At 47.1% G+C, this 18,640-nt stretch overlaps 1 protein-coding gene across 1 annotated transcript; it reads right to left on the bottom strand.

The window, feature by feature from the left end:
- Positions 1 to 9,347: 9,347 nt before the first annotated feature.
- LOC131478635 (nuclear RNA export factor 2-like) lies at positions 9,348 to 18,402 on the bottom strand. Its single transcript, XM_058659142.1, has 21 exons — positions 18,245 to 18,402; positions 17,233 to 17,416; positions 16,831 to 16,984; positions 16,470 to 16,553; positions 16,262 to 16,366; positions 16,076 to 16,156; positions 15,873 to 15,942; positions 15,626 to 15,714; positions 15,399 to 15,506; positions 15,119 to 15,228; positions 13,524 to 13,560; positions 13,218 to 13,283; positions 13,048 to 13,103; positions 12,815 to 12,922; positions 12,638 to 12,696; positions 12,430 to 12,545; positions 12,288 to 12,330; positions 11,667 to 11,736; positions 10,958 to 11,140; positions 9,519 to 9,579; positions 9,348 to 9,392 (listed from the first exon to the last, which is right to left on the bottom strand). The coding sequence occupies exons 1-21, from the start codon at positions 18,279 to 18,281 to the stop codon at positions 9,348 to 9,350; spliced, it is 1,866 nt and encodes a 621-aa protein (XP_058515125.1). The 5' UTR covers positions 18,282 to 18,402.
- Between the last annotated feature and the right edge of the window lie 238 nt (positions 18,403 to 18,640).

Genomic DNA, 18,640 nt, shown 5'->3' with positions numbered 1-18,640 from the left:
TATAAATTGCTAAGGAAGATTAGTATGGCAATCACACTTTTGAAAAATGGTGTGTGTGTGTGTGTGTGTGTGTGTGTGTGTGTGTGTTTTCCTGTATGCCATCACTTACTGGGACCCATCCAGGGTTGGAGTCAGGGCAGGGAGAGATACAGATTAATTTCCAATCCACAAATATGCAGTTGTGTCTTGTTTGAATGTTTATATTCGCGAAAAAGTATGTAGATAAAGTATTTAAAAGAGAAAATACTTGAGAATTGATTGAAAGAATAAGCTACTCGGACTGGTGGCATAATAGGTTAATCTACCACCTGTGGCAGCAGCATCTCTTATGGGTGCCAGTCGTAGTCCCCACTGCTCTACTCAGATCAACTCCAGGACTGTGGCCTGGGAAAGCAGCAGAGGAAAGCCCAAAACCCTGGGCCCCTGCACCCAGGTGGGAGGCCAAAAAATGCTCCTGCCTGCTGGATTTGGATCTGCTCAGCTTGGTCTATTACAGGCATTTGGGAAATAAACCAGCAGATAGAAGATTTTTCTCTGTGTGTCTTTCTCCCTACTCTCCACTCAGCGTGACTGGGGCTGGAGCAGGACACAAAGCAAGTCATGAAAAATGAGTTGACTGTGTTTCTATCTCCTCTGTCTCAACCTCAAGTACTGGACACAGCTGCAGCCTTGTGGATGCCTCGGGCCACGCCTGGACCTCCAATCTTCCCTTTAGAGATCCTGCAGAAATGTTTATTTATTCACAATCCAGAAAATGGTGAGATACAGGATATCTCTTCAGGTATATGTAAAATCCCAGAAATATACGGTTGATCCATTGAGTCAAATTTGCAAACACCATAGGCCCCTCCCCTGAGCTGTGATCCTGGCTCTGGCTACCAGCTAGCATCGCAGTAATTTCCATGTTCACTTAAAACAAAAGATAAATTAAGAAATGAAACACATGTTGCAAGACATAACAAATAGTCTTGACGGGTCTATTTTCTGTGATGCCTGTTCTGCTGAGAAAATTCCTATGCACAGTACACGGTACTCTTTGCTGTTGATCTTAATCTAAAATGCATCCATTGCTTTATTTCTTCTCTCCTTATGGAGACTGAGGTGTCCACTAGAGACTGTTGGCGCCTAGAGAGCAGGGGTGCACCCTGTTATATTTGCAGGCTTCACAGACCTTCTTCCATCTGCCCTCAGTCGTGTCTCTGCGGGACACCGTGGACACAGCTTCCCTGACCCAAGAGTGCCCCCATCTTTCTGCCCTCACTGCCATATGGCTGCCTGCAACAGCCAAACACGATAGAGCTCTCTGTGTTGCAGCGTATGGAAGACTTGGAACACAGGTTTTTACGGTTGTTCTTACACCTGTCGTCCACGTCCAACCCGCCCCCGCCCCTTTCCCTGCACCATAAGAGTAAAGAATCTGGAACTGGGCTTTCAGGGAAGCATTTATTCTCTCCCAGGCGTCATTTGGAGAAGTATGACAACAGTGGTTTCTTGGTGCCATCTGGCAACACACGTCTGAATTGCAGTTTGAGAGTCACTGAGTTGGATGGTAGAAAGTAGATACACTCAGAATACAGTCTACTGAACTGGTGGTGTTTAGGAAAAAGGGTTCCGCCTCTCTATATGCTATATGAGTGCAGGAAAAGAATTACTCTTACGCTATGAGAGCTCTGATAGCAACCTGCATAAGCATAAATGACGGAGTAAAGATTAATCTGTGCCATTTATGTTCATTGTCACCCATTTTCTCACAATCATATTTCTAGGTAAATGTATATGGTAACATTTTAACTACAAGACTTCACTCTTTCTTATATTTACCTGGTGTTTTATTGTAGAGGCCCTGATGTTTACAAGTATTGTGCACTACTCTAACGATGTAACAACTATAGTTCAATTATCAGATTTCTTACTGTAAACAATATTATACTTAACCTTATTGCTCCTATCCAGAAAATACTCTAGTATTTACACTTCTTTACAGTAAGGTCCTGGATGTGTCCTTTCAAAATTCTGGAAACTGTACTATTTTATATTAACATGATGAAATCTCTTCATCTAGAAAAAGAAAACCTAAATTTAAGAAATAACACAAGGACGAAGGCAGATGCCTGGTAGCAGTGGGGTATGCTCCCACCTGTGGAACTGGCTTACCATATGGTGGCGGGTTCAAGTCCCAGCTGCTCTGCTTCCCATCCAGCTCCCTACTTATGGCCTGGGAAAGCTGTGGAGGATGGCCCAAAGTCTTGGGTTCCTGCATCCATATGGGAGACCCAGAGGAAGCTCCTGCCTCCTGGTTTTAGATCAGCTCAACTGCAGCTTATTGTAGCAATTTGGAAAGTGAATCAGCAGATCTCTGGTTCAGTGATTCTGTGTAACTCTGCTTTTTCAAATGGACATATAAGGAAATTTTTAAAAAGAAGAAGGAAGAGGAGGAGGAGGAGAAGGTTTCATGTTGCTCAGTTCATTCAACACAGATTATGATGACAGTATGTCTGCAGTGTGCTCTGGAGTGTACATTGCTTGGAAATCTCCAACCCTTCCCTCAGGCCTAGGATCTTAAGTTGCCTTGCCAGGTGAGAACTCCTTAACCACTGTGTTTCTCAAAGGCATTATCCAGTGTTGGTCGTGCCCTATCTACAATTCAGGGGAAATGGCACTGCTGAGACCCTGTGTGGGGTGGCCCTGCTACTCCATTGTGTTGCTCTTCTGCAAACCCCCATCTTGCGTTATAGGAAGCATAGTATTCTTGACGAAGGGCACGGAAGATTAGATCTGAGGCAAGAACACGCATGAAACAATGGGAGATGGACCGATGAAACTGATCCGGTGATTGTTTACCTTTTTCCTAAGTTATCTGGTAAATTGCTCCAGCACAGAGAAATGACACAAAGGTAATACATGATGAAAACGTGAATGTGGGGTCCAGTGTAGTGGCTCAATTGACTAATCCTCCCCTTTGCAAAGGGTTGGAATCCCATATGGGCACCGGTTCATGTCCCAACCACTCCACTTCCCATCCAGCTCCCTGCTTATGGCCTGGGAAAGCAGTTGAGGATGGCCCAAAGCCTTGGGATTCTGCACCCACCTGGGAGACCTGGAAGGGGCTCCAGGCTCCTGGTTTCGGATTGGCTCAGCTCCGTCTGTTGTGGTCACTTTTAGAGTGAAACAGTAGATGGAAGATCTTTCTGTCTCTCCTTCTCTATATATATATCTGATTTTCCATGAACAATAAATAAATATTTTAAAAAGTAAATATAGAGTGTGGGAACATCATAACTCAGTACAGCCTGAGGACCAAGTGGCATAAGTTCATTGTGGGGATCCTGGGAGACTTTTACCACAGAAGATTAGGAGCGCATTAACTTCTACTTTCCTAGTTACAGACCAAAGGCACTGCCACACAGGGAATGTGTGCAAGGAGGATCATGGTAGCACAGTGAATCATACCAGAACCACGAAAGTCACCTTGTGGGGGATCTCAGAAGCACTATATCAGAGAATTAAAATTCGCAAAAGGGCGCTTGCACTATGACATCACTAGTATTTATATGTAAAATGTGCAAGCCTATATACTTTGTTATTTCCTTGCAACAGCTTTGTGATGAAACTATAAGCATTTCCATTTTATAGATGACAAAAATCAAACCCATTGAGTGAGAGTCATTCAGTGAGGAATAGGAACGGGATATACTCTTGCCCTCACTCACTGGTTAAAGATAGTCTCCTTTACTGATTATTATATTCTTAGACTCAAATTGCAGGGTTTTAAATAAGTATTTCTGTTTGAAAGGCAGCATTACAGAAGAGAAGGAGGGACAGGGAGAGATCCTCCATGTATGGCACACTTCAAATAGCTGCTATGGCCAGAGATGAGCTGATCCAAAATCAGGAGCCAGGAACTTCTTCCAGGTCTCCCATGTGGATGCAGCATCCAAAGGATTTTGGCCCTTCTCTGCTGCCTTCCTGAGGCATAAGTAGGGAATTGGATTCAAAAGTGAAGCAAGTGGAATATGAGCTGGCGACCATATGGGATGGCAGCACTACAGACAGAAGCTTAGCTTACTACACCACAGCACTGGCTTCATTAACTTGTAGTTCTGCAAGTTTATAGTGTCATTCTCATATGAGTGCTCTTATCAAGTTCCCTTGCTTTGAAGAAGCTCATGGTGCAAATGAAATACCAGCTCAAGGTCCTGTAGCAGGCAGTGGGTGAATGGCTTGACTCCTGCTGGCTGCCTCTTCATCTGCACTTTATCCTCTTGTGGGACTCAGTGGAGAAAATGCTTTTCCAATATAAGTCTGCGATATCCCATAAGGAGATGTAAAATCTCAAATTAAAGAAATGATTGCATAATTGTTCCCTCCATCGCTCTGCCAACTCATCACACACCATGGGAATGGACCCAAAGTTCTACTCATTATCTGTGTGGATGTGTTCTGTATTCACTGCTACGTTTCCAGATGCTCTTGGCTACAGTTTTGCTGTTTAAGTAACAGTTATCACTTTTCTGGAAGGGAAGAGAAAGATGAGCAAAGGAACACATGCACTGAAGTTCCATTTCAAGCTGCCCACATGTATTAACCGCATTTCCCACTGGCCCCTTACTGTGATGCACAGTAGGCCAGCACAAGACCCTTATAGAGACCACCAAGGGCAGCCAGGCAGAAGCCAAGTATTCTGCATCCTGGGAAAGAATGAAGTTTAAACTTGTCCTCTCATCACCATAGACCATACAATGGCAACAGAAGCAATATCACAGATGAAGAACTGAAAACTGGTTCTTTTAAGTGGGGGCTGTGGTGACAGAGGAGATTTGACACTGGTTCACGGCCTTCCAAAAGCCTGTGATAGCTAAACGTACATTACATATGTAGTATGAAAATTTCATGTCTGGCCAGAAAGCAGTAAATGCAGAAAGATGCATTAAAGAGACTGTTCTGGGAGCTGGTACAGTAGTGCCACAAGCTGATCCTCTGCCTTCAAGGCCGGCATGCCATATGGCAGTGGTTCATGTCTTGGCTTCTCCACTTCCCATTCAGCTTCTTTCGTGGGGCCTGGGAAAGAAGCAGAAGACGGCCCAAGTCCTTGGGACCCTGCACCCACACGGGAGACCTGGAAGAGTCTACTGACTCCTGGCTTCAAATTGGCTCGGCTCTGGCCATTGTGGCCATTTTGAGAGTGAACCAGCAGAAGGAAGTGCGTCTCTCTCTCTCTCTCTCTCTCTCTCTCTCTCTCTCTCTCTCTCTCTCTCTCAGCTAAGGAAGACTCTTAAAATAAAGTTGCCAGACTCAGATGTTTTGCAATAGCAGTAAAAGAAAAAAAACCATTAATGCAAAGATGAAGTTATTTGTATAATGCGTAATGTGGCACACATGTATATTCTCCTGGATAAATGACCTGGAGGACTGCTATTAGCTGCTTGTAAATTAGTGCAAGCAAATGATAACCCAAGGTATGTCTATTTTAAGGTGAATATTTATTTGGATAACCTATTACTAAATCTCTAGTTCATTTAATGGTATGGCATTTAGAAGCAGGTTGGACCCAGTCCTTCCTTAATGACTGCTCAGTAATGCCTGCTCAGTAATGCAACTGGGAGTTTCAACAAAGCTTTTCTCACTGTGTCCTAAAGTCCATTAGTGCTCTGAATGTGCTAATATCATTCACTGTTTACATTCCAGGTTACACAGGATATTCCTTGTAATGTTTTCCCAACAAGCTATATTGCTTTTTAAGTCAGTACATTATTAAAGCTTGTTTGAAGGGGGGAAATTTCTCAGCTGGAATCTGCAAATAAACCTCCCTCATCAGGCATGGGGTTCACTGAGGGCTGGACTGTACAGGAACAGGAAGAAGAGTGCACTCCAAAAACCATGAACTATTGACCCAGGATCCTCCACAGGTGAGCAGAGATCCAGTTTTGCTTGTGTTAGGTTTGATCAGAGTGTCAACGGGTCTCAAAGAGGCTTATGTAACTGAAGTGATTCAATACATGCCAGGCATTCAGTAGCATGATGTAAATTTTCTGGATTTTCTCCCTGTTGGGGAATATGTTTTCTGGGTCTTTGTTTAAGGGGCTGTATAACAGATGTGTAGCAGAGACTGACATGTCCAGATATGGAGATATAGTACAGTATGCTTCTTTGTATACAGACTGTTCATGCCTACAATGTTGGGAAACACTTTAGTAGTGGAATGGTGCACTAATGACTGTTAATGACAAACTATATTGTAATACTAAACGGGAAATCAGTGCATGGTAGGGGATTAAGAAAGGGGGATTTGAACTTCCAGAGCTATGTAAATGTATCATAAGATAGCAATAATAATAGTAGTAGTCATAAATAATAATAATAGTAATTATTGTAAAAGAAAGTGAGGAGTGCAGGACTTGAACAGACACCAACATGAGGAGCATGCCCCTTGTAATGACATGTGAGAGAAGACAACTTCATCCCATCCCCAGGATTACACAAGGCTCTGTGCTTGAGGATCCCACTCACTGTGAATCTCAGGCATCTAGCTCAAGGCTGAGCAACTGTGACCCTAGTCAGGATGTTAAAACCTGCTTCCAGGAACACACCTAGAGGAGGGCACACTTGAAGATGAGTGTAGACAAGGGGAACTCATTTATTCCCCTCAATCTAGACTTCTGCTAATGCCCACACTGGAAGGCAGCAGGTGATGTATCAAATAATTTGCTCCCTGCACAGAAATGAAAGATCTGGATTGAAGTCAGACTGTAGACTTTTGTTTGACTGACTTTCATCTGATGTGCCAGCATAGTTGTTATTCTGACGTTTTTGCAGATGCGGGGAAGACAGTGAATGCCAAGCTGAGACACATTAGCTGGTCATCAAAAGTGAGTGCTGTTGGGCCCGGCGGCATGGCCTAGCGGCTAAAGTCCTCGCCTTGAACGCCCCGGGATCCCATATGGGCGCCGGTTCTAATCCCGGCAGCTCCAGTTCCCATCCAGCTCCCTGCTTGTGGCCTGGGAAAGCAGTCGAGGACGGCCCAATGCGTTGGGACCCTGCACCTGCGTGGGAGACCCGGAAGAGGTTCCTGGATCCCGGCTTCGGATTGGCGCGTACCGGCCCGTTGCGGCCCACTTGGGGGGTGAAACATCGGACGGAGGATCTTCCTCTCTGTCTCTCCTCCTCTCTGTATATCTGGCTTTCCAATAATAATAAATCTTAAAAAAAAAAATAAATGGAGTTTGCCTTTAAAAAAAAAAGTGAGTGCTGTTGATTTCCCAGGGAAGAGGGTCCATAGATGCCTTGGAGTGTGAGTAGCCAAGAGTATGCCTGACATGGGCCGAATGGTTTCTGGGTGCTTGTACTCATTGAGACATTGCACTCATAGGTCAACGAGGGAGCTGAGATGGGGCAGTTTAGAGGGAGAAATTGAAGGACATGTGTAGGTCAGGGGAAGGCACCTGCCTAAGTGTGAGATCTGTGATAGATTAGGTAACATGACCCACCACCCACCAGCATGTTCAAAGCTAGAGCTGGTTGGTATGTCTGGCTGGGCTAGACGATAGTACCCCCCTACGCATTTTGGGGTACCAATGGAGAACATAGGCTGGATCGCAGCACCCAGTGGTCCTCAGAAGAACCAGTTCTGAGGACAGACTTGATTGCTCACCTTTGTGGGACTTCAGAACTGCTGGTTTGCACTAGAGCAGGTGTGGTGATAGGTTGAGTTTGGCTGGACTGAGGAACTCCCTGACAGGAATCACCTCAAACTTGCAGGTACCAGGTCTGGGAGGTGGACGAGGATGCAACATCCACAGTATATGCCAAGGCTGGGACTGAGGGCAGACTATGCCAAGCAAGACTGTGGCACTGTCCAGCAGGCGTGAGATCCAGGGCTTGAGCAGCCTTGGGAGGAGAACTTGGAGAATTCCCCTACTGGGCTGTAGATCCTGCTGAGGCGTACAGGAGCCAGCTGTGAGGGCAGGAGAGGCCAGGCAAGGCAGTAGTAACTGTCAGGTTTGTGTGTGCTGGTTCTGAGAGAAGGCAGGGTTGAGCCAGTCTACAGCACCTGCTGGCATGCACAAGATCCAGAACAGGGTGTGGACCACACTCAACTGGGGTAAACTGCAACACCGACCAGCAAGAGCTGAGACTGCAGGCAGGCCATGCCAGGATGAGTCACAGCCACCATCAGCACATGCCAGATCCAGTGCTGGGAAAAGGCCTAGTAGGAGAAATGTTTGGACTGCCCTTCTAGGCAGCAGCTCCTGCTGGTAAGTGTGAGAGGCTGGGCTGTGGCCAGACCAGACCAGTAATTTCCAAAGCATCCTTCAGGATACACAAGGTCTTGGTCAGAGGGCAGGACTGACTGACTGACCAAGGCTTCTGTGCCTGTTGACACTACCGAGAGCCCAAATGAGTATGGGAAAGGCTGTGATAGGCCATGGCATTATGCTGGTCAGATGAGAACCGGGACTGGGGTTGGGCCTGTTGGGCTGGGCTAAGCACCCACCAATGATATCTGGCATGCAAGCAGGCCAGTCAGGCTACACTGCAATACCCACTGTTAAGTGTCAGAACTGGGTGCTTGACATATCAGGCTGGTGTGCAACATCTGGGAGGCACTTATGGGATTTGGGGCTGGGTGTGGGCCTTATGGCAGAACTCTCCTGCTAAGTTTCAGGTTCCATTTGTGAGTAGGGGAGGAGGAACTGGGTATAGGCCAGACCTGGGCTTGAGAGGACCACAACTCTCATGGGACACATGTTTGCCATTCAGGTTCAGGCTTGGGTGGGGGGCAAAACGGGCCAGTACACCAACATCCAGTTGCAGGAGCATGGGTAAGGATCGTGTGTAGGCCAGATCACATTGGATTGCAAGACCTGCCAGTTCGCTTGAGGCCTGGGTTGTGAACGGGCAGGCTGGGCTATGCTGTTGAATCCACTGGACAATGCTGGGGAGGGGCAGGTCAGGCTGAGCCAGGCTGCAACAACTGCAGCTGAATCCTACAACACGGCGCAGGCCATCCCTGATTGGGCTACAACACTTACTTACTGGCCTACACATTTCATCCCTGGTCCTGCTTGCATAGAGCTTGGACTGAAGAAGAGCTATAGAGAACACACAACATGCACATGCCATGTCATGCCATGCCACACCATGTTTTTATATTAATTGAAACAGCAATGTTTAAGGAGGGATAAGAAAGAATATTCAACCTATTGTAGTGTGGTAATTACCGCATCTACAGGGAATGATGTCTAGTGTCTCAGAAGTCCAGGTCTACAAACCTAATATCTAACAACACCTGATACTCGGCCAAAGGGAAAGACATGGCTGACAGTGCCAAGCAGAGCCCTGGGATCTTTTTAGGTGCTTTTCTTGAACGCCTCCTTTGGAATGACACCCTGGTCCTAGAGGGAAGGAATCAGGACATCAGAAGAGCCAGAGGCCCCGAGTTCAACCCCCAAGCTAACCCCTTCCACAATCGTGAAGGCCCAGACACACCCATCTTTACCCACTTGCTTCCCAGGCCTCACCTGGAGCGCGGAGAAGGCCTGCACTGCACTGGTAAAGTTCCATCCATTGTCTTCAAGGCACCTGCATTGGGAGAAGAACACGTGACCTCCACAGAGCACACACACCAGTCGCATCATGCCACCTCATCAATGGTGCCACTCTTCCCCGGTACACATGCGCCAGAGTGATTATTGCTCTAACCATGAAGGTAAGCTTTCAACAACCACAACGTCTTTCCCTAACATTCACACCCTGGATGCCACAGCAGAGAAACAGTGATGCTCAAAAAAACCCAAGGCATCTTGTACATACATACTGCTTTAGAAAGGTATGTTGGAGCCTGGCAAAAGCAGTGGATAATACTAGCAATTTTGCTGCTGGCATCTCATATGGGCACCAGTTCCATACCAGGCTTCTATACATCTGACCACATCTCTGCTGAGGAGCTGGGGAAAGCAGCAGGAGATAACCCAGTGCTTGAGGTGTTGCTGCCCATGTGGGAGACGTGGTAGTTGTTCCCAGATCCTGTCTACAACATGACCCAGAGCAGATCATTGTGGACATCCTGGCAGTGTTCCATCATGTGGCGAATTCTCTTCTCTCTCTCTCTCTGTGTGTGTGTGTGTCCTCTCTGGAACTTTTACTTCCAAATTTAAAAACAGGACTTCATTATTTTAAATCAATGGAACGTTGAGAAATTTCACATATAAACTCAAATGACTTCCAAACATTTTAAAATTGGGGTATCAGCCATGTAATGCAGAAAATACCCTCACAGTGTATAATTCATGATTTGCTAGTGTTCTCACAAGGCTGAGCAACTATCCCAACTAAGTCTAAGGTCAAATTCTTGTTTAGAAAAGAAACTCCTTAACGGTTAGTGATGACTTTTCACTCTAGCTCTTTCTCCCAGTCCCAGGCAAGCACGTCTCTGCTCTCAGTCTCTAGGGATTTCCCGGCTCTAGGTGTCTGTTACAAGCAGAGTCACACGGCACGTGATGCTTTGTGACAGCCTATGTCAGAATTATGATGCCTAGGACCGCAGGATGTGGGTAGCCACCCTTAATGATCCACTTTTCAGCTAAGTGGAAATGGAGTTGCTTCCACTTGAGGCCAGTATGGAAAATGCTGCTACAAATACTCCTGTCTTTCAAAGAGCACACATTTTCCCTTCTCTAGGTGGTCACCTAGGAAAGGAGCAGCCAGGAATTGAACCAACACTTGTATGTGCACTGGGTGTGTTGCAGGCAGCAAAATAACTCTGTATATCATATAAAACCTGAAAATAAGTTGAAAAATTCTCTACAGGTATCCGTATAAAAGTTTCTCTCTTCCATATGCACAATATTTTCATACAGAAGCAAAGTAGTCAGACACACTTCTCCACATTACATGCATTTTCATGTGCCACACTCTTGTTGTCCTACTGCCCCTATTCCCATGGTCAACCAGCACTCACTTCTGGCTCCACGAAAGTTTCATCGCAGACTGCTGAGAGAATGCATGCACCATCTCTTCCTGCAGCAGGGAGAGGGTGGGTGGACAGCGGGAGCATGGGATGGCTCCCACGATTGAGAAGCTGTTCCGGACCTTTCCAGGGTTGGTGTTGCTCACAAAGAGATGGTCATTCAGGATGCACACACTGTCGGGGAAATGGGTCCTTAGCCAGCTGCACAGAGCTCCCAACAGGCTCCCAACAGGCTCTTCCATAACCACTACCACACACCTACCAGATTCTCACATGTTCCCCCTTTTCCTGCCTCCCAAGGTTCAGAGCTGTGTCCTCTAACCCTACCTTGAGCTCATGATGGAGAAGACTGTCTATTATTTTAAGTCGGTCTAATATTTTAAGTACACTTCACCCTCTGCACTTTTCCTGCACGACAGAGCAAAGGAGTGGACACAGTTATCCACACCTTCAGTGGGGCGGTGAATCATAGTGTCATAAAGTAATGTGACCAACTTCCCATGCATACAAAGTGGTGGGATCAGCAGGAGGAACCACTAACTTGCTCCAGAAACATCTCCTTTAACCTCCAGGCCACTTTGTTCCTCAGCTCTACCTATGGCTATTCCCAATAACTGAGCATGCCCCAAGTACCACACCACATTCCCTTACCACTGGCCCTGGGCAGCAATAGGTGTTCCACCAACAGCACAGCACTTACTTGGAAGTGTCAGTCAGGAACCCGACGAACGTCCGGATGAAACCAAACACCGAATTTTCAGATGTACTCTCTGTTTCAAGGACAAAACACAGTACCACTTGGACTTACACATTCTTTACCCACTCACACAGCTTTCTCAGTCTGGGTCTAAGAGTGGAGAGGATCAGACTGGTCAAATTGTCCACTTGGGTTCAGGACAGCCTGGTGGGAGTGAGGATGGTAGCAATAGGAACATTCCACTATTAGCAAGAGGACTCCAATGTGACAAATCACCTCCTAATTTCGATTCTTAGGAGCCAAGACAAGGATGCTAGCGCCATACATTGCATTGGTCAGCCATGAGGAGTAAAAAGATGGGCCTACATCACAAGAAAGCATATATGTGGGCTGCAAGCCAACTGCACAGCCTGCGTCCCAGGTGCTGAAATACATGCAGTAGACAGACATGGGCCTATATGGATGAAGAAACAGTTTGGACAGACAAGGAGAAGGAGAACACCAGAGCAATAAGCAGAAGGAAGGAAACAGATTTGGGAGAAGCTGGGAGAGTTCTGAGGGGTAGGCCAGGGAGAAGAAGGGTGTGGTGGGGGCTCTGAGGAGGTGACTATAGAGTGCACTCACCTCCCCTGAATATCCCCTTGACAGTGGCAATGAAGGACTTCTCCTGAAAGGGAAGAAGAACTCGGGTTCTCAGGATGCCCCTTCACCTCTTGCCTAGCTCTAACTACTTCAGGCCTGCCAGAGGGAGGAAGGAGGTGCTCACCGTGTAGAAGCAGGTGTCTACTGAGAAGGAGCTGAAGTAATGTCGCGTTTTAGGCAACATGTTGAGGGTGTCCACGATGACATGGTTTGTGTGCTTCAGCAGTTGCCTCCTCAGGTCTATGTGAGAGAAGAAGAGATCTGTGCTGCCACACCCATCCCTTGGATCTCTTTTCTTCGGCCTCATCCGGACTTCCCTGTCAAACGCTTACTTGCTTCTGTGATGTTCTTGATATTCCTGCTGGTCTTGTCATATTCATACAATTCAGTCCTAGGGGACCACAAACAACAGTAAGCAGTGTTCCAGGCAGCAGAGCTGATTGCAGGAGCTGACCTGTGTCTGCCTTGGAACTACCTGGCCCCAGATGAGATGTGAATGCAGTACTTACGGGACCGGGTCCGTGGAGTTGAAGCCAGTGGTCAGAGAGAAATAAGCCTTCTCGTGGTAAACATTAATGAGAGTGTGGCGATCTCCATAGTCATAGATAAAGTAATAGCTGTGGGGAAGCAATGAAGATGGGCTATGTCTGTGCCCAGACCCACTGACACTTGAAAACTCCTGTGAGCAAACCTATGCATGAGTGGGAAGCCTGGCCTTCCTCATAGTCCCTGGCGTACTTACTGGTGAAGGAAATTGAGGATCAGATTTTTTATCATTTCGATTTCTTGAGAACTTTTCTGGAATGTAAAGAGAACCATTTTAGAAATTGTAAGTGATGTAACCCCATCTCACATCTCCCCACCCCGAGCTGCTACACCATCCTAAAGTCTCCCCTAGTCCCTCCTCCTCACCTCACTTGGTTTTATTGTCTTCTGTGCATCCATTTCAGCAACTGGTGGGGATAAGTCTTTGCCATCCTTGGGAAGAGAGCAGTACAATGAACACGTGGTGTGTGCAAGGTCGTGTACAACCACATGTCTGCGTGTACTTCGGGATATGTTTTGCACTGGGAATATGCATGGCCTTCATTAGAAGTCATCTCTCTAGTGAAAGATTCTGTGATGCCAACGTGTTACCCAAATCCACCCAAATGTTGTGAGCAGTTATTGAGATGGTGTCCGTCAAAAGAAGAGAGAGTGATGAGTACAGGTACTCACCAGGCGTGACAAATTGGGGAAGCAATCCAAAATCTTTCTGTCGGATTAAAAAAAGAGAGAGAGTAAGAGATAGTAGTGGCTGACAGTTGGGATTGCACACCATTTTTCCTGTTTTGCATCTGTTCTTCCTCTAAACTCCTTTCCCGTTTCTTCTACATCACGCATTCTGTCCTCACTAACTACTCCAGGGCCAGCAAGAGACCCACTGGCATCCCAGAACTCATCCAACTCCCAATATCCCGTAGATTCTGTGGTGTGGTGTTGGGAATCTCCACATGCTGCAGGGATGGGGTGGGAGACCAAGCCTGTGCTGCGTCTCAGACTACGAATCACTCTGCAGGCACCAGCTGGGAAAGACCAACTCAACCCCCTAGCAGCGGCCTGGGGGGAAACGAGACAAAAGGAGAGTGATATGTGGACCCAGACACAGGATCAAGTAAGTATGGGCATGATGAGAGAAGGCGACTATGGTAGGCCACAGAGAGGTGAGGGAGACAAAAGAGAGCACAAAGAAGGAGTAGGAAACAAAAGGAAGGGGAAGAGACTCAACCACTGTGTTGGGATCAAGAAGGAAAGGAGCAGGAAGTGGGTATTCTGCTGCAACCCTTCTCATCAGGGGCCATTGGCTGGACCTGAGGGGTCAAGGAGGCATGAGAAGAGGCTGGACTTGTGAGAGGCAACGGGAGGCAGGTTGAGCCTTTGTCACCTGTGTGATGTTGGTTGAGTGAGGTATGGGCACCGAGCAGCCCAGGGATGGGAGCACGTCCCCTGAAGGAACAATGGATCAAGGATTCTGGCCCCCTGCTGGCATCACTGTGTTCTCTTCCCCAGATCCACAGGCAGCAGTGCCTAGTTGTCAGAGCATTAAGCAAGGAATCAGATGCATCAAGGACCTTTGGGTCTCCTCTGGAGGATGTAGTCGAGGATGAAGGTAGAAGTGGTGCCCATGAGAGGCCTGCCCTTGTATCTTGCCCATCTCCTCTACCCTTGACCTTCCAGCCTTGGCTCAAGAAACTCCCTCTCTCTCTGACAGTCGCCAGCAGCTGAACCCTTGAATCAGAAAACATGGGTTTTTCCTCAGGTAAGTCCCAGCTCCCGGAAGTGAAACAAAGGGTTTGATGTCATGCTAGCAGGCATGCAGCTAGCTACCAGCTCTACAAAATGGGGCAGGAAAAGAACATTTAAACCTCAGACAGGTTCTGGGAGCAATTTGAAGCAGAGGAAGAAGGGCTCCTCTCAGCATTGAGTCAGGCTGAGAAGGTGGGATGTAAGAGCTGTCTAAGTTCAGGGCCACACCATCTGGTTTGGGGCTAAATATTGCTGCCCCTTGTGAAGACACGGAACCTTGCTTCTTGGAGCAAAACTAATGGGAGGTCACCCTGGGAGTCCAGGGTACTGAAGAGGGATAAACACCCTAATCATTTGGCAGAAGGAGAAAGGAGACCTCAAAGCACAGCTGAAGGACAAAGTGGAGAGGGCAGCGTCCACGTGTTCCCAGAATACCAGGGCTATGTCCTCCTAAGGTGGCACTCAGGGCCAGCTTGAGCCCCTGGCAGATGAATGTCCACAGACAGGTCACAGACACTACCACTGACCTTACATAGGCTGCGTGGTCAGGGAAGATCCTGCACAGCGGGTTCCCTTTCAGCCACAGCTCTTCCAGCTTCAGCTCTTTTACCTTCTCCAGTTCTAGCGTTGTCCGAATCTGCGACAAACAAGAGGATAAGAGCAATATGAGTTACAAGGAGAGACGTCCATGGCCCTGCACTCCCAGTCCTGACCCTTACCCACAGGTATATCATCTGCATGTTGTCACCTGATATGCACCCGCCCACTCATCCTCAACCCCACTTACTTGTGGCTCCCTCTTCTCACCTCATTATCACACAGGTTCAAGGTCTTGACTTTGGGGGCCTTGTCTAAAATGTCAGACAGGCCATCCAGATGGTACAGTTTGTTGTTGCACAAATTCAGAGCCAAGAGCTTTGGGGAAGGAGGGGTTGGAGTGATAGTTCATATCTGTGGCTTGGGAGATACGCTTGCTCTCCAGTCCACCCTGAGACACTCTGTCCCATGTTGGAGCCCTAGTCCTAGGACCGTACCTCGGGAAATTCTGTTCCAATGATCTGTAGGGTTGCAGCCATGCATTGCCTTTGATTCAGTATCATGTCAATATGATGATGCATCAAGTCTTCAGGAAACCAGGAGAAGGGAACCAGAAGGAGATGAGTTGACAAGAGCCAACACCAACACCTTCCAAGTGGTCATCACTTTGTGTACTTCCCAGGTTATTCTCTCCCCCATACACCCTGCCTTCTCTCTCCATGCAACTGCAGCTCTCAGCTATACCTGGGTCAAGTCGTAGACTTTGTAGATCAAGGCGCTTTGTGTTGGCATCATACCGTTTGTACAAAGTGCGCTGTGAAGACACATATGGAGAGCAGGGCTCTGAGGCTCAGCCAGAGGGGCTGGTGACAGGGACATGTAGGACTGCGGGGAGAAGAGGCAGGTCTGTGGAGTGTGCACTGCACAACATTCCTTAACCTCGTTACCTTCAGCAGTTGCATTTCTTCTGGTTTGAGCTGGTTCTGCACAGAGTAGGGTGCAGCAGAGCGATGGACGAACACAGCTATCTGTGAAAGAAGGGGCAGGGTAAGCACCAGGATCTCTGATCCCAGGCAGGAACACCACCAGCCCCTGGCCCTGGGACTCGGTTTTGCAGTGTCCTCTGCGCACACCTTTCTGTTGTCATCATCCCGAATCTTTTCACTCACATCCCTCAGGGCGGATGCTGCAATCTCATCTTGAATAAAGAAACAGGCCTGGTTCCTGATGTAATGAAACTATGGGGAAGCAACAGCAACAGTCTGACAGCTTATCTGTCCCTGCTGAGCCAGGCTCCTCTCTCCCCTCTCCCACCCCTCTGCCTTCACCATCCTGTCTTACGTCCACGGCAACGAAGCGAAGAGCGCAGGAACTCTGAATTGATGTCATCAGTTTTGTCTTGTTATACTTTCTTGCATATGGAATCTAAGTGTAAAGAGCAAAAATCAATGATAATACCAATAGTACAGAATTCAGAGTGGCAAACTCAGTGTTCCCCCTCAGACTTTCCAACTGGAATTAGATGTTTCTGGAAGAAAGAGTGCTCACAGAATTTTTCGGTACTCAATATCTGGGTTTTTCAGAGCACTATTTTCTCTAAATTTGGATTCTCTCCTCCACTGAATCACCTGGGTTCACACATCCTTACTTCTATAAGATTTCTGAGTATTGTACCTCATGCAGACCTTAGCAAGACACTCACTGTGACTTTGAACCAGCATGATGCAGTTCCATCCTGTGTTCTTCCCCTCATGTCTTTCCTTGGATGTTTTCTAAATCGGCACAAAGGCGTGTGGATTTGGCCATGATGAGAAACTTTCACCGTCCTCTTCTTGTATTGTGTAGTATAAGAAGTGCTTGGAAAGAAGTAAGAGCAGGTTTCTATAAGTGGTACGGCAATCTTCCACACCCAACTCCTTTCTCTGATGACTGGAGGTAGAAATTCCTGGTCATCACACCACTTCTGGCATGCTTTAGGTTTCCCATTACACACACACACACACACACACACACACACACACACACACACACAAAGACCCAAAAATGGAAGAGTCCCATGCTTTAAGAGGTTGCTTCTTTTAAATACAGCACTTTATCCACTTACCACTGTAACTGGGCATCTTCCTGGGCATCTACCATTGCCTGGGCTCCATCCGCCTCCTGGTGGTGTGAAGGTGGAGGCTCAGACACACCATGTTCATACTGAAGCTTTTCCTGGTATAAACGGCGATGGAACAAATCCCAGTCTTTCTTCATCCGTTCATGGTGGGTGGTACCATCACAGAATTCTGAAATTCAAAACAAATCTATTACGTTGAAGACACATAAATTTCTGAGGCACTACCTCATAGTCTATAGCCACATTAATGCAAGAAATGTAATAACCTGCCCCCATGGAAACAATCCTAGGGAGCTTAGAAAGAAGACTCCAATCCCTGTCCAGATATCTCACAAGTAAACCTATAGGAAGAGAAATCTTGAATAAGAAGCATTTTAAGTCAAATCACTTTTTAAAATGAGGATTTGTAATAAACAGAAATGTGTATTGTGCACAGAAATCTGTTTCAATCTTGCCTTCTTCTCTCAGATTCTTTCACAATAGCACCAGTACCTGGGAGACAACCTCCTCCACACCCTCAAATCCTACCAGTCAACAGACTGATCATATGAAAACTTTCATTTCACAGGTAATTCAAGCTTTAAGGACAGGTGACACTGTTGCAGCAGCTACCAAAGATGTCCCAATGCTCCCATCACTGCCCTCAATTACAATTTTCTGGAAATACCCAGAGCAAATATCTTGGCCCACTCTGACATGTTTTCAGTACAGGAGTCAACATTATATATACTCAACTCTTGTATAATGAGTATCTGAATGGAAAACAGGTATTTTGTTGTAATGTAATGCCCCACTTGTCATCACTCTGATTTTATTTGCCCCTGCATATGATTTAATATCACTGAGGAAAAAAGTGTAAACGTGAGCTCCCTGACATCCAGAGCATAACCCAAATGACGACAATTAACCAGGACAGCACACAAGTGACTCAGAGCAGCAGGGAGACCAGAGGAACAGACGTTTCTTGAACAGAAGACATACTGGAGCGTTGACTTACTGGACTCTGGCTTCTCAGCACAGTCCCTGTCCTGCATTGGTCCTGTGGGAATCAGGGGTGTGAGCAACAGGCTGAGAAAGCAGCCAGTGCTGCTCCTCTAAACTGCCTTAATGCTCCCTCAGGGTCGAGGATGCCTTGTTGATCCTCCCTCCTGGAAACTGTAGTGAGGGAGGATTCCTTATGACATCATCAGTGTGTCACCAGTACTTCCTGGTTCACTCTGGAATTCTGCCTGCAGCACGGCCATGACGCTGGGTGTATGGTAGTGAAAGCAAGGACAGAGGGAGGAAAGAGGGACCGATCTTTCCCAGGACCATCCAGCATTGGTTCAGGGTTGGGAACACTGCCTGGGATCCTGTAGCCTTCCTCACAGAAATCTCATGGGAACCGACTCCA

This window comes from Ochotona princeps, chromosome X (genome assembly GCF_030435755.1).
Source record: "Ochotona princeps isolate mOchPri1 chromosome X, mOchPri1.hap1, whole genome shotgun sequence".
In the NCBI taxonomy this organism is placed as follows: Eukaryota; Metazoa; Chordata; class Mammalia; order Lagomorpha; family Ochotonidae; genus Ochotona; species Ochotona princeps.
Note: the sequence above shows the minus strand (reverse complement) of the source record. Positions and strands in the feature narration are given on the sequence as shown.